Source organism: Melospiza georgiana, chromosome Z (assembly GCF_028018845.1).
Source record: "Melospiza georgiana isolate bMelGeo1 chromosome Z, bMelGeo1.pri, whole genome shotgun sequence".
Taxonomy (NCBI): domain Eukaryota; kingdom Metazoa; phylum Chordata; class Aves; order Passeriformes; family Passerellidae; genus Melospiza; species Melospiza georgiana.
The window spans coordinates 43,584,670-43,598,512 of record NC_080465.1 but is presented as its reverse complement, the minus strand read 5'-3'; the positions used below and the strand labels follow the sequence as shown (position 1 = coordinate 43,598,512).

The following is a 13,843-nucleotide window of genomic DNA, read 5'->3' as shown; positions in this document are numbered from 1 at the left end:
CAAAAACACAGGTCTGCCATCTCCCAAAATAATCCTGACCATACCTCAGAGCACTGTTCACTGTATCACTGCATGAATATGCATCACGCATTTGCAAACTTACCTACATTGTCACTCAGCCCTTCAGAGGAAACCCAGTAGTAAGACAAGTACTAGAGAGCAGGTGCTGCAACTGACATTACATGAAAAAAAAAATCAACAGATTGTGCTAGTGACTGAAAAAAAAAGAAAGAGCAGGATGGCAGTAACACAGAAATGTTGATTCACTGGCAGAAATTAGGAAAATAAATACTACCAAGGCAAAACTTTTTTCAGCAACTTCATTTTACTTTCAATAATGTTTTAAGAGTCACTTAATACCTGTAGAATTCCATTCAGTCATGACAGAGCATGTTTAATTTTATCCCTTGTGAGTTTACAGCACAAGAAGGTAAACTGCAAGTATTTTAAGAATTTTCTTCGTAACAGTTGAGTAGACTAATTCTCTATAACCAGATTTATTGATAGTGGACATTTTGCTTCACCATTTCAGCAGAAATACAGCATCTATATACAGAATTATAAAAAGCAAGTCAGACTTTTACATAGATCAACCTCCCTGCACATCACCCTGACTGTTAGAAGAAAGATCCCCATTATTGGTCAAAACTATACAGAGCAAACACCTAGGAAAAAAGTATTTTTTTAATTCTATGACACTGTGTTAATACAATAAATATACAAAACTTCTGAACTACCCAGACATGCAACAGAGGGACAGAAGAAGTGCATTTTTACAGAACCATGACATTCACCAGGATGGCTGAACATTGTTAGTAATTTACAAAATATACAAACATCCTCAGATAAATAAAAACAACTCCTAAATTACAAATCAAACACTACTGACATTCCAGTGTTTAAACTTCATACCTTGTACTGTTTGTCACAATACTACGAAAAGACAACTCAAGTGGGCGCCATACTCTGATTATTAGGAGATTGTAAAATCTAATTTTTGTTAGATACAAAATATTTTTAACAAATTTTAGCCTTCTGTTATCAAAGCTAAACAAACTTTTTCCTCCCTTTCGGGTTGCAAAGTTTAAAGAATTCACGTGACACAACCCTGAATTTCACTCAGAAGGCTTAAATCTGTACATTCAACCCATGATATTACAAATCAACAATTCTTATACACAGAACATTACATATGTTTTCTCAAAGACCCTTCAAACATTTGAGAAAAAAAATCTACCTGTCAAATTCAGGTTTTATTTCTAATGTTTTTGGTGTTTTTTTCTGGTAATCTATGCTATTATGCAATCTTCAACTTCAGTTAAATTCTAAGGATGATATTCCTAGGATTCCAATCCCAGAGATACCAAAATTTAGATTTAAAAGTAATCCATAGCAGAGTTCCTAGATACAACCCTCAAGTTAAGTTTAAAATATGAAAAGAATAATCTTGATATATAGCTTCTAGAATGATGGTCCCCCAGTCTCAGCAGAAGACAGTGACTTTAATCTGGAAAGCTTAAAAAACATTCCACGCAAATTTAAGTTCAATGTTAGCATGTCCACTATTATGACATTTTTAACAGCCTTGTTAGATAGAATATTTAAGCAAGTATATTCATTAATGTGAACTTCAGCATAGGTGACACTACAACGCTTTTTCAAATTCAAGTGTGGTTTAAAGAATTTAGTAAATGAAAGGAGACTAATAGAAGAATTCATGCTACCAGTATATTACTGATTCAGAGATTAAGCTAGGGGAGTATTTTTTAAAATGAACTTCTGTTAATATGAATACAGTGTATTGAAACAGAATACAGTGTATTGAAATTCAGTCCACTTTCAGAATGTGGAGGGGCCTCAGAACTTTATGCTGTGTTATGATTCACCTTAAGAGCTGAATTAATTTCAGCCATGGTGTGTACTTACACAGGTTATGGGATGTAATTTTTCCATTTCCTGGAAGAGTTTGAAAAATTGTGTAAGTATTGTATGTAAGTCTCATGAGGCAATCCAAAAATGTAAGGTCTTCAAAGCAGAGAAACTCATACTATACCAAGTCCTGACTGTATTATATTCTAAAATATTGTGATGGTATGTGTACCATTATGGATTGTTAGTTTCACAGCATCAATCTAACCTCTTAGGCCTCCAATTCAATGAGTTAAAATCTAACTTTAATAAAGATAAACATCTCTCCCTTTGCCGAATCCAAATAGTTTAAAAACTTTTTTCTATAGCTTAAATCACATCACAGAGATGGCTGAGTTAATATTAAAATTCATTCAAGTATCTGTTAAATGCCATTGCTTCAAGAGCCTGGTTTTAGACAATATACCTGTAGGAAAATTAAATACTGTATATATAGTGTTTTGGACAGGCAGTAAACAGAGTGACTGTCCAGGATAGAGATTTATTACCACTGTTAAACATAAATCTATACTTGAAAAAAATCCAAACAAAAACTAACAAAAAACCAATCCCAAATAAAAATACCACGACACATAGAAGAGGGACAGGGGATATGTGAATACTGAAGTTAAAAACAGCAAATACATAACCATTTAGCTCTGTGATTGAAATCACCAGTTAACTTCCTTAAACTGAACTATTCTATTACAGAGAATGTTTATGCCCCATAGTAATTTCCCACAGGTAGAGAATACTCCATGGAAATACATATAAACAAATGCTATAAAGTGGCACAGGTAAATTCTGGACCAAAACACTACTTAAACAGTTAAAAAGATCAGGTAACTCAACAGTATTCATGCAAACTTACAGGTTTATATCAAAAGACTTACCTAATAAAAAGAAAACAAAACCAAACAGGAAAAGAATTTATACTCTCTGCCTTACTTGTATTTGACCCCCAGCAGTTGCTGAAAGTGCAAAAACAATAGTCAAACCTAACTCTATCTCTCAGTCACTTCTTACTGACCACTTATTACCCCCACTTCTTATGGCAGAAATAGGGAAGTCAGTTCTTGCAAAAAAAAATCATTAATCCAAACTGCTTTCCTGAACTTAAAAAAATCAACTGGTGTGAATTGCTAAAAAACCTCCTAGATTCTTATTACATTGATTTGATCATTATATACCAGAGTTCATTCTCAGGCCAATTGTTGAAATTATTTATCCCCCATAAAATATGTAAAGCTTTACACTGCAGAATTCAACATGTTAAAGAAGGGGAAAAATTGGTTTTCTTCTTAAAATAAATAAATTTATAATAAAATAAACCAACCATTTCCCATTTAACCCATGCACAGCTGTAGAAGAAACAAACATGCTGTGTGATTTTGATCTAGGCATTTAGGGAATACAGTAAGTGACTGGGAAATAAAGAACAGTTGAGGAGAACCGGGGTGACTGTTTCTCTACATCCGGTTACCCTTGAAGGCGTTCTGGGCCGCGCTGGTGGCCGCTGTCGAGGCGGCATTGGCCGCAGCAGTTTGTACAGTTTTGTTGGACATCACTCCCGTGGCAAACTCCTGCTGCGCCTTCTCAAAGCTCGCGCCAGTTGTGCGGTACAGCCCGTGCACCTGCGGAGAGGAAAAGCACTGAGAAACTGGTGCCACGCTTCCCATTTCTTAGCAGAGCAACAGCAAAGTCTCAACGCAAAGCAGAGCTGTGAGGTGGGGAAATGTGATTTGTTCATATGTTTGAGCAAATACAGAGATGAGAACATGGATTTTTTCCCACAAACTTTTGAATTTTTCATTGTCCTGCTGCACTCACAATTTGACTGTGGGGGTTACCTGTAATTATCTACAAGTTCAGAGGGGTCTCATCATGGTCACTAAAATATGTGATGTATATTTGGTGAATTTTTCTTTACAACAATATTTAGAAACATTTATTTACTCTGATTGGTAACAAGAGTAAGCAACACTCTGACTGAATATTAAAAATTTCAAAATATCCACATTACACAGTTACACATTTGCAGAACTAGTGTGATGACCAATAGCTCTGCTTAATAACCAGAGGAATAAACAATATGACTTACAAACACTCTTAGCAATATAGTATGTAACAAAATAAAAACCACAAAACCTGACAAAAAAAAATCTGATTAACTTCCAATTATCTAAGTATTGAAATTCAAATGCTATTTTTCACTCAGTTAAGTCACAAAAAGGTTGTTAAATAATACTATGAAGACATTTTCATTCCAGTGTAGCAAGAAAATTAACATAACTTTTTTCTCTGTTATAAATGTGACTACTACTCATCCATAAAGATAAACCAAGTCATATATGAATATGCAGATTTTTTGAAAGAATCTTTGATAAGAAAAGTAAAAGCATATTCCACCATACTTTTTTCTTGTTTGTTGCTTCTTATGTATAGAGTATTTCTACAGAAGACAAGAAAGGACATCTCCAGGCACACATGTATAATTTCTAGTTAATGTGAAGAGGTCAAAATAATTTATGCATGTGATAAATCCTTAAACCTAACTATAACTGAGGTTGAATTACTGGAATCCAGCCAGGACATCATCATCAGAATTCTCAGTTACATGTATCTCAATGACTACTACTGCATCAGTATCTATACTTAGATATTCTGGGTGGAAATCCACCAGAAGTAACCATCGATAAAGAGTTTATTTCCTTGAGTTTTCATGCTCCTGCATCATTAGCTGGCAATAAAATATTAAAAAACAGAGATAGAGAAATAAAAATCATTTTCTGAGGTGCTAAGCATCTCTCTCTTCTATTGATTTTAATGGGAACGATTTTGGTAAGAGCTGTAACTTAGCAATCATTTCAGTCACGCTTGTCTGTGCCTAATGGACAACCTGGCATGTACAGCTACAGTCACAGTGTCCAGTGCTTTCACCTACTCCTTTGTGGTGGGGTTTCCTCTCAGATTCTCTAATTCAGAGCTATCATTCCCCATTTGCAGAAAATACCTGCATTGTACAAACAGTACAAACAGCATTTTGTACCTCCACAACAGTATAAACAAAACCGTACAAATGTTAATAGGCAAGGCTCACCTTGAAGAATGTAATTTAATCCCCACTACTTTGTGAAAGAGTACCTCTCTCAAAACAGAAAGCAAAATCCAAATCAAATATAGGAAACAAAAGAGGGGAATAATACATAACTTACCTTCTTAAACATAACTAGTGAGATAACAGCAGATGCTGTGAAAAGTGCAGCTATGATTATCATCATAATGCCAACAGGAATACTCTTATTAAGTCCAGTAAGAGATGAAATCCATCCACTGAAGGAAGGAGAAATAACAAATTTTACTAGTACAGCCCATGAACTATTTATTCAGATACCCTCACCAAAACAAATTTCATAACCTCCTGGTTCTTAACCATATTGAGTATTTTTAAAGAAAAATAATGGGAATTTTACATAAGCATATTCTGGTTCTATGATATGCTTTTAAAGTTTAATTTCCACTTTTTTTCACAGAAAATGCAGTGAAACTGTATGAAAAGTTGTAAATATTATTGTCCTTGAGCAAAATTGTGGAGAAATTAGAAAGCTGCTTCTCAACTGTCATTTCAGATTGATTCAAGACTACATTAATTCATAGATGAGGAAATATCCCTAAAAAGATAGTTTTTAACTTCTATAAATACAGAACAGAATACCACACATACACAGCTTCTATATGAAGACTCATTTAATTGTATCCACACAGTGATGCTTTCCCAACTGAGGTAAATATTTTTTTTTTAAGTAGAGAGCATCAGATGAACTAACAGAAAAAAACCTGCTAAATAAGTATCTACTTCAAGCATTTCCCCATTGTTCAAAACTGAAACACCAACAGACACCAACAGTTTCAGACCTGAAAATTTAAAAAGCAGGCTGCCTTATGAACAAAACCCATGCATTAAGATGAATAAGATTTTTCCACGTTATTAAAAAAAAACCACAAATAAAACCCTAGCAAAAAATTATGTAAATCCAAACCTTAAAACTGTCCCCTACCTGCTTCACACTGCTTTGATATCCACTGTATCCCACTATAATATACCACAAAACCCCAAAATCTGAACTGTAATTAGGATTTCCTGATTTTTCTGATTATCTGGCTCATTTCAATACTTCTTCCCCAAGTATGCTTAAAAGCACACTTCCCAGACTTGGATGAATAAGCAATAGAGGATTCCAAAGAAAAAAAAGGCAGGCCCTTTCCTTACATAATAATTCTAAAGCAATACTGTTTTGTCTGCCTTCCATATATTTGGAGGTTTGCAGCAAAAAGCACTGATAGAGGGAAATGTCATTACCCAACTACAGCACTGCCATTCATGACTCCTCATGTTACCAGCTGGCTACTACATCCTTGCTTTTAGTTAATTCCTTTATTTCAAGGACAGTGACTGATTCCCCATAGTTTCTCCTTGTAAAATCTAAGTATTAGACCTCAAAGATTCAAATAAAAGATAATATACATACAAGCTTCATGTAAAAGCTTATATATTTGCAAACATTTAAAAGAAAGATCAACTTATTGCAGAATATGAATGTGACTCTAACCAACGTACTTTTCAAATAATATCCAATATTCACCCAAATGCCTTGTTAAGTCATTCTACAAATTTTAGCCATAAATTTCTCAATAAGAAGCAAGTATATAAATATAACTAAAAATACCTAATGATATGAAAAATATCAATATATTATTGATGTCTAAATTTTTGCTTTTCTTTACCTTAAATACAGAATGAGTAATAACTCCTTACACCACAAAAATAGAGGAGGTAGTGTAAGAAAGAGTAAGTTCAAAGTGGTTTAAATTGAAGGATAAAACTGTGAGTAGCCCAGTAACAGTACCTCACATTCTTTGGATACATTTCACCCACTGCTCCTAGTCAAGAGCACTCCAAAAATGCTTTCTTTTGAGAGCTAAATGTAACATTCTAGTGAACACAAGATTATTCCTTTGAAAACATAGACTGTATTGCAGTTGTTACTTCAAGTAAGAGTGTTTGTCTTACAGACAGTATAACACTATGGCAAACAAGAGTACTCACCAGTTTCCCCATCTTTGAAATCCTGCAGCTTGAAGTACATGTACAGCAAATTGACAGATATATACAAAGAAGAACACAAAGAACCTGAATGAACTGTCACTCCTGAAAGAGGTGGGGGAAAAAAAATTAAAGCAGACAGAAAATTCATTATTTTTATTCACATTCTGTAGTACCAATCTAACATTTTACTGCATTAACTGGGCAAAAAGTACTTTCATTTATCAAGTGACCTGAAGTATCAGCAATTCTGTGTTTTTTTAGTGTGTTTATTTACAAGAACTGCCCTTTTTCTTTAATATAGTGATTTTGCCACCTGCATCTCTAAGAAAGGTGTGAATAGTTCTGTTCAGCCCAGAGCAGGACCCTTCAACTAACCATTTAAGTTTGCATTCTGCACCACTTTCAGAGTGAAGTTCACAGTGATAGCAGGATGGGAAGAGAATATTTAACTTGTGAAAGGAAAGAAGATCTCATATGGAATTACTTAAACACATGGCACACCAGAATACTGAAGCAGCAGTTATTTTAAAGTAAAATGTATAAAATACATTTCCTGGTAAATTACTAAAATGCCAGCCTTACAAAGACTGAAAATAAATTTTAAAAAATGAGCCAAATATAAATGTACAGGCAGAATTTCAATGAAGACTCAACTTACTACTGTCAAAACCATTGATCATATAAAATGCTTCCTACTAGAGTTCTAAAGAAAGCAGAAATCATTTATTTAAGTCACAAAAAGAGATTTTGTCCTTAACAGCTCTTCCTGCAGAAGGGAGTTTGTAATTTCTGTATAACCAGTTCAGTTCAATAACTATTTCATTTTCAGCTGAGCAACTGACGGAAAGTTGAATATGCAAGTAGAGTTTTCCTTCCTCAACCAACAATTTTTTCTAAGAAAAGATATGGTTTTATTAGACAAGAAATGCAAGTTAAACTATATGATTCCTCGAAGATTTGTGGGTATAGCAATACCTCATTGGTTAGCAAAAAGATACACTTCCTGTAGTCTAAATGGTAAAGTTAATTGCAACTTCTGGCCATCATTAAAAGATTGATGAATTGCTTCAATGTAAAAAAAAAAAAAAAAAAACCCAAAACTTCCTGAGTACAGGACTTAAAATCTCTACATGCTGATCTTCACTAAGAAAAGGTTTAATTTTGCACGCAAACACATCATTCTCTTCTTAATCACACACCTTATGCTTCTGAAGTTTGCAAAGATTGCTAAGACTAGGAAAAATACTAGTTTGTCTAATATATACCTGCTCTACTAATTCTTAAGAATCTCAGGCTATTTCAATTAGAGACACAATAAGTGTCTATCACTTAAAATAACAAAAATACAAGATTTTAAAAGTAGCTCTTCATGAAGTTCATTCAGGAAGGAAAAAAATTAACACACTATTGACTACTAATCTGCTCAAATTCTTGGTGTGTAGAAACAGAGATTTAATGAGAGAATGTTGTTTGCAACTGTTACCAGCCCTTACTAACTTCAACAAAGTTAAGGATTTCTGACAAATATTTTGTCTGTGGTAAAAACGGTAAATACTTTAAAGGATATTCCATGGTATTACTAACTACTGCCATCTGTATTTCAAATTCGACAACCGAATTAATGGCAAACATACTCTTTGTTTCTAATGAAAGCACTTTAAAGGATTATCATCATGATAATCAAGCAAATTCTCGAATGTTAATGCATTTTGACAAGTTTTTAAATATCCTAAGTCAAGCTGAAGTTGTTACCTGAAAGCTCCATAAAGTGGTCTGTACCAGCAGACAAAAGAACATGGGGTAAAAAGCAAGAACCAGAGAATACTCAATCCAAAATCAACCCCTCTTGTAGCATCAACGTAAAACCAGGCCAAACATCCAAAGATATTAAGAAACAGTGTCACTGTATGGACTGTAGAGGCAAAAGCAAAATAGTATTAATTAAATTATGTTTAAACAATAAATTATTACAAATGCTAAAGTTATACCTGATCTTTAAAACATTTTAAACATTTAAAGAAAACAGCATTTTAAACAAAACATCAGCATGCAGACAATACCAATACCATCTCAAGGCCTTCTGTAATAAATTGATTTTTATAGTTTTCTAAATTTTAGGTAAACCCTATATTCACGAGTAAGAGCACTCAACATGAAATTCCAAGTACCATCAGCTACCTGGCAATGGAAAATATCTTGTCATAAAAATAAAATACTTTCAAACATTAAATTAAGAAAAAAGAGGTTTCTACAGATGCAATAATTGATTCTTTTCTACAGTAATAACTGAATACAAATATTTATGAGACTACTGAATGTTTTTTGAGAAAGCTTAAAAATGAACAAAGTGCATCACAAAATATACACTGTACACATTCAAATTTGCAAACAAAAAATTCCCAAATAGTCTTTCAGCAGAAAGCTCTTTGTCTTCAATATAATAAAACAAATACCTCAGTTACTAAGAATGTTCTTCAGTAAAATATGGTCTGCAAGAAGCTCTTCGAGATGTTTTAATGTATTTTGTATATTCAAATATTTCTTAGGACACTGGTCTTTCTTAGAATACCTGCCTTTTTTGGTGGTGTGTTGTTAGCTCAATAGTATAATTTTCTCACTGGCAGACCTTGTTACAAAGTAATTATTCAATTTCTACTAAATTGCATTATGACTTTACATTTTATTTCACTTAAGTTTACTTCTTAGAACAGAATAAGGCAATATTAAGAAACATTACAACTACTACCTTCATGCTATCTGGCACAGAATTTAGTTCTGCTAGACTTCAAAGATGAACAAGAATTTTTCTCTTTGTTCAGCAATAACCAGTGATTCAGGAAGGATTTTGCTGCCTCAGAGAACAATTTCTTTCCTTGCAGATCAAGATAAAGTAGGATATTTATAACTGCACAAACTGCTGCTGACAGCAATGATTTTATTTTATTTAAGTTCAACAGAGAAACAGAGCAACATTTTAGTCATTCTCCTGGATAGCAAGGTTAACAGAACAGGCAAAATACTAAAGATTCTGAAAAAGGGAATCCTGAAACTCTTTGTTGTTGTCTTAATCATGACTTGAGCTCTAAATCAACACAATGGGGAAAAACTCTTAAAAGCAAGATGCACAGATCATTGCATGGAAGACTGATGAAAGTGAAAACATTTCCTCAGATAAATCATATTCTCCAGTAAGAGTTGCCAGAATCAAAACACTTTGTTCTTTAAAATAAAAGGCAATTATTGCACCTATGTATCTTAGCACTGCCCCAAGGGGTAGGCAAACCAACTCCTTTCTGAATTTGTGTGTTTCTGCCTTAAAGCAAAAGAAACTATACAAATCCCAGTTCCTGCCTTCCTTTGATACGTACAAGAAAGGGGTATTCTCTCTTTTTCTACTCAATACTGGAACACATCGAGACCCCTATGTTACTAGAAACATTCAAATTCTGGTGGAAACTGAACTTTACAAAATTACTTTCTTTTAATAACTGCAATTAACAGGACAAGTTTTAAAAGAGTACCATCAGTGCAGAAAAGGGGGAAGCATCACACCCACTACTGATACTCAAACCAACAACCCAGGGGTCTGGCTTCACTACAGTAACAGTCTCAGCAGTACAAAACAAGTATTAGCAAGCAATAAAGGAAGAGAGCAGACTTGACTGACAATTCCCACTTCACTGTGCTTGCCATTCACTTGCCTGCTGCAAGATACAGAGAATCACTTACACTTATGCTTTGAGCCAACGCCTTCACTAAAGGATGTAGGCAAGCTTAAGCTCTTATATGAACAGACGTGTTTGCAGGTTCAGGGTAACAGTTATAAAGTACCTTCCACCTACTTGCCTCAGCAAATTAAACCATAATACAAGCTATTAGAAAATAATGACTACCTGGGAGCTGAAATCACCTAGGGCTTAGTCAGAAGTCTGCAACACGCAATTTCTGTATGACAGCCTCACAATAGACAGCTGTAACAATAGAGTACCCTGTGTGATTGAAGAAAGCCTTCTCCTAGTTTGTGTAGGGAAGCAGCTGAAGTTGAACAAAAAAGGTGTTCATGCCAGAATAAGAGTCAACAATGGAAAAATACATTAGTTTAATAAATATTAATACTTTTTTTTGGTATAAACTTCCCTGAACAGAAGAATTCTCCTTTAGATATATTCCTTGTCTTAATTAACTACACTTTATCATCCATAAATGTCTGAAAGAGAGTTGTAAATTAAAAAAAAAATCACAAGTTGCACTGAAGATATTTCGCATGTACATTATTAAGGTGATTTTGCTATTCCATTTGAGACCATATGAAAACAAATTTTTGTACTAAGCTTAATTTCAATAATATTTCATTGATTATATTTTCAGGAAACCTAAGTCCACATTAGGACACATGACTGTCACCCTGGATTGGAACTGCCTTAAGGCAAATGGGATGCCTGTAGAATGGAGAGTTTTGAAACCACAAGGCAACTCACAAGTGAGGACTGGACTAGTGAAGTTTGATCACACATAATCTTGGAGTACCAAGGAGCTTCAGATGTTGTTTAGGCTTTTGTTCTTAGTCTTTTCTGCTTACTTGGGAGAGATGTGCTAACATGCCTTACAAAAAAGAGGAAGATTTTCCATAGGGAAAAAATAAGATTCTAAAACACTAACATAACCATTAAACAGCCTTGGATTAGCACATAAACATGTGCTATCTAAAATGTGAAGGTACATTTTAAAAATTTCCTGATGCTACACACTAAAAAACACATAATAATATGGAGCGGACTAACAGTGAATTTGTATGACAGCAACCAGTCAAACCTTGAGAAAACATCACCCACAATGAAAGGCTGAGTGAAATATGCTAAGTAAGGCAAAAGGAGATGACTAATGGGCATAAATGTATTTTCCATAGCAACAGTAGATAGAACATGAAAGATCAAACACAGGAGAGGAGAATTAAATTAATATAGAAGAGGAGAATTAAATTAATATACTAATAAACATCTTCTAATTCTAAAAGTCAGCAATGCATTAGAACAAGCTTGGAGGGAGTTTGTGAAGTGTCTATCATTGGAGGTTCCCAGGGACAGGCAGGACAAACATCTACACAGACTGATATGTATACAGACACACCATCTCTCATATCCTCAGACAAAGGATGAGATTAAAATCTCCTGAATAGAAGCAGAAAAAAAGTTGGCACCTCAGTGTATTGTTCTTCTACCAAAATCTCTTCCATTTGTAACTTCAAATAAGAAATATTCTTTAAAAATCAAAATGGTGTTTATTAGGCACATGCTATCAGCCTGTGGGGAAAGTAGCTTGGAAACATGCTTTTGAGTCTGTTTTTGACTGTTAGCACAAGTCAAGAGACATTGTACTTGACGCTGGACACAGTAATAGCACAAAAGGATCTAAACAGTGCTAATGAGCTAGGAAAACTGTCATTTTCATGTGTAAGCCCTTAAAGCACCAATGGCCACAATGCCAAGATAGAATAGAATAGACTTTTCACAGTTGCTCCAATGGCAACTGTGAAAAGTCATTGCTAATTGATTGTTATAGTTCACAAAAACGTGAGCATTCAGTCTCCTGGAAAAAATAAAGTTTCCACTAATGGTGGAAATACAGAAACTAACCGAGTAAGTTTGTTCCCAGGGCTACTACAAAGAAAAAGGACTACTTTATAAAGTGCGGAGAATGCAGTACTCCATTTATCCAAATGTGATTATGTTCACAGAACCCCTAGACCTTACAAGACATAGGAAGTTCTGGAAGAGGAAAAAGAAGAGGCAAGCAGAAGCAGGTCTACCATGGGAATAAATACCTCCTCAGAGGATAAGCAGTCAATGAGAAATTACCCAAAGCACACAGATGCAATCTTAGGAATGAAAAGACCCAATTCAACAGCCAACCCTAAGGGATGAGGTTCTACACCCAATCTTTTTTATCTTTCTGGTTTTTACTGTGAAGTAGATTTTGGGGTTTTTTTTCCTTTATTATGCCCTATTCCTGCCTTCCTTAGTAATACATGTAAATCAGAGAGCACTACAGCTAAAGAACAAAGAATGCAAGAAGACTTGGTTGAAACCTCAGCCTACCTAGAAGACAGTCATGTCAGTATAAAAGCACAGGTCCTATGTATTTTGAAATAATATAATATAATATTACTTCTTTATTTGTTGCCATAAAAAGGAAAATTAGGAAGAGTATTAATATTCCAATTCTAACTGCCCAACTTCACCTCATATTTGAAGCATATCCACTTTCAGAACTCAGTCCTGCAAATGGCCAGAATTGGTAACCATCCTAAAATTTTGAGTATTTCACTTAGATTTCATATACATCTCAATTATCTGTCAATTTTATGAAAATGACCAGTCAAACGCTTTATAGTTGCTTTATCTGAAGATTAATGATCTAGCAATGAATATAGAAAGCAGTAGATTATTGATGGAGTGGAATAGATTTGATTCAGTGCAGCCTGCTCATTTCATGTGTTTCAATTACGTGGTTCAATCACAGCAATAAGATTACCAGAGTAATGTATAAAATTATGGAGATTTCCTACCTACATCTTAAGCTACAAAAAAAAGTTCAGAAAACATCTGAAATCCTCATTTTCTTAGGAAGGCTGAAAATATATTAAAGGCATCAAAGTATCTAAATCTTGCAATTTTGTCAGAGTCAGAGTATTTATTAGTCTTGTATCAATCACAGTGGACAAGGCAGAAGAAACAAGTACGGCATCTGCACACTTCTTTAACCCAGTACTTGTCCAGTAAAAACACAGACACCCAGTGAGGGCAAAATTAATCTTACAAAGATGGTGTA

At 34.3% G+C, this 13,843-nt stretch overlaps 1 protein-coding gene across 1 annotated transcript in view; it reads right to left on the bottom strand.

The window, feature by feature from the left end:
- Positions 1–306: 306 nt before the first annotated feature.
- Positions 307–13,843, bottom strand: part of SCAMP1 (secretory carrier membrane protein 1) — a 41,062-nt gene continuing 27,525 nt past the window's right edge. The window contains exons 6-9 of the mRNA XM_058044367.1: positions 8,768–8,927; positions 7,016–7,117; positions 5,124–5,241; positions 307–3,542 (exon numbers count right to left, since the gene is read on the bottom strand). Of these exons, the coding sequence (XP_057900350.1) occupies positions 3,378–3,542; positions 5,124–5,241; positions 7,016–7,117; positions 8,768–8,927 (545 nt within the window). The 3' untranslated portion in view covers positions 307–3,377. The remainder of the gene's footprint in view (positions 3,543–5,123; positions 5,242–7,015; positions 7,118–8,767; positions 8,928–13,843) is intronic.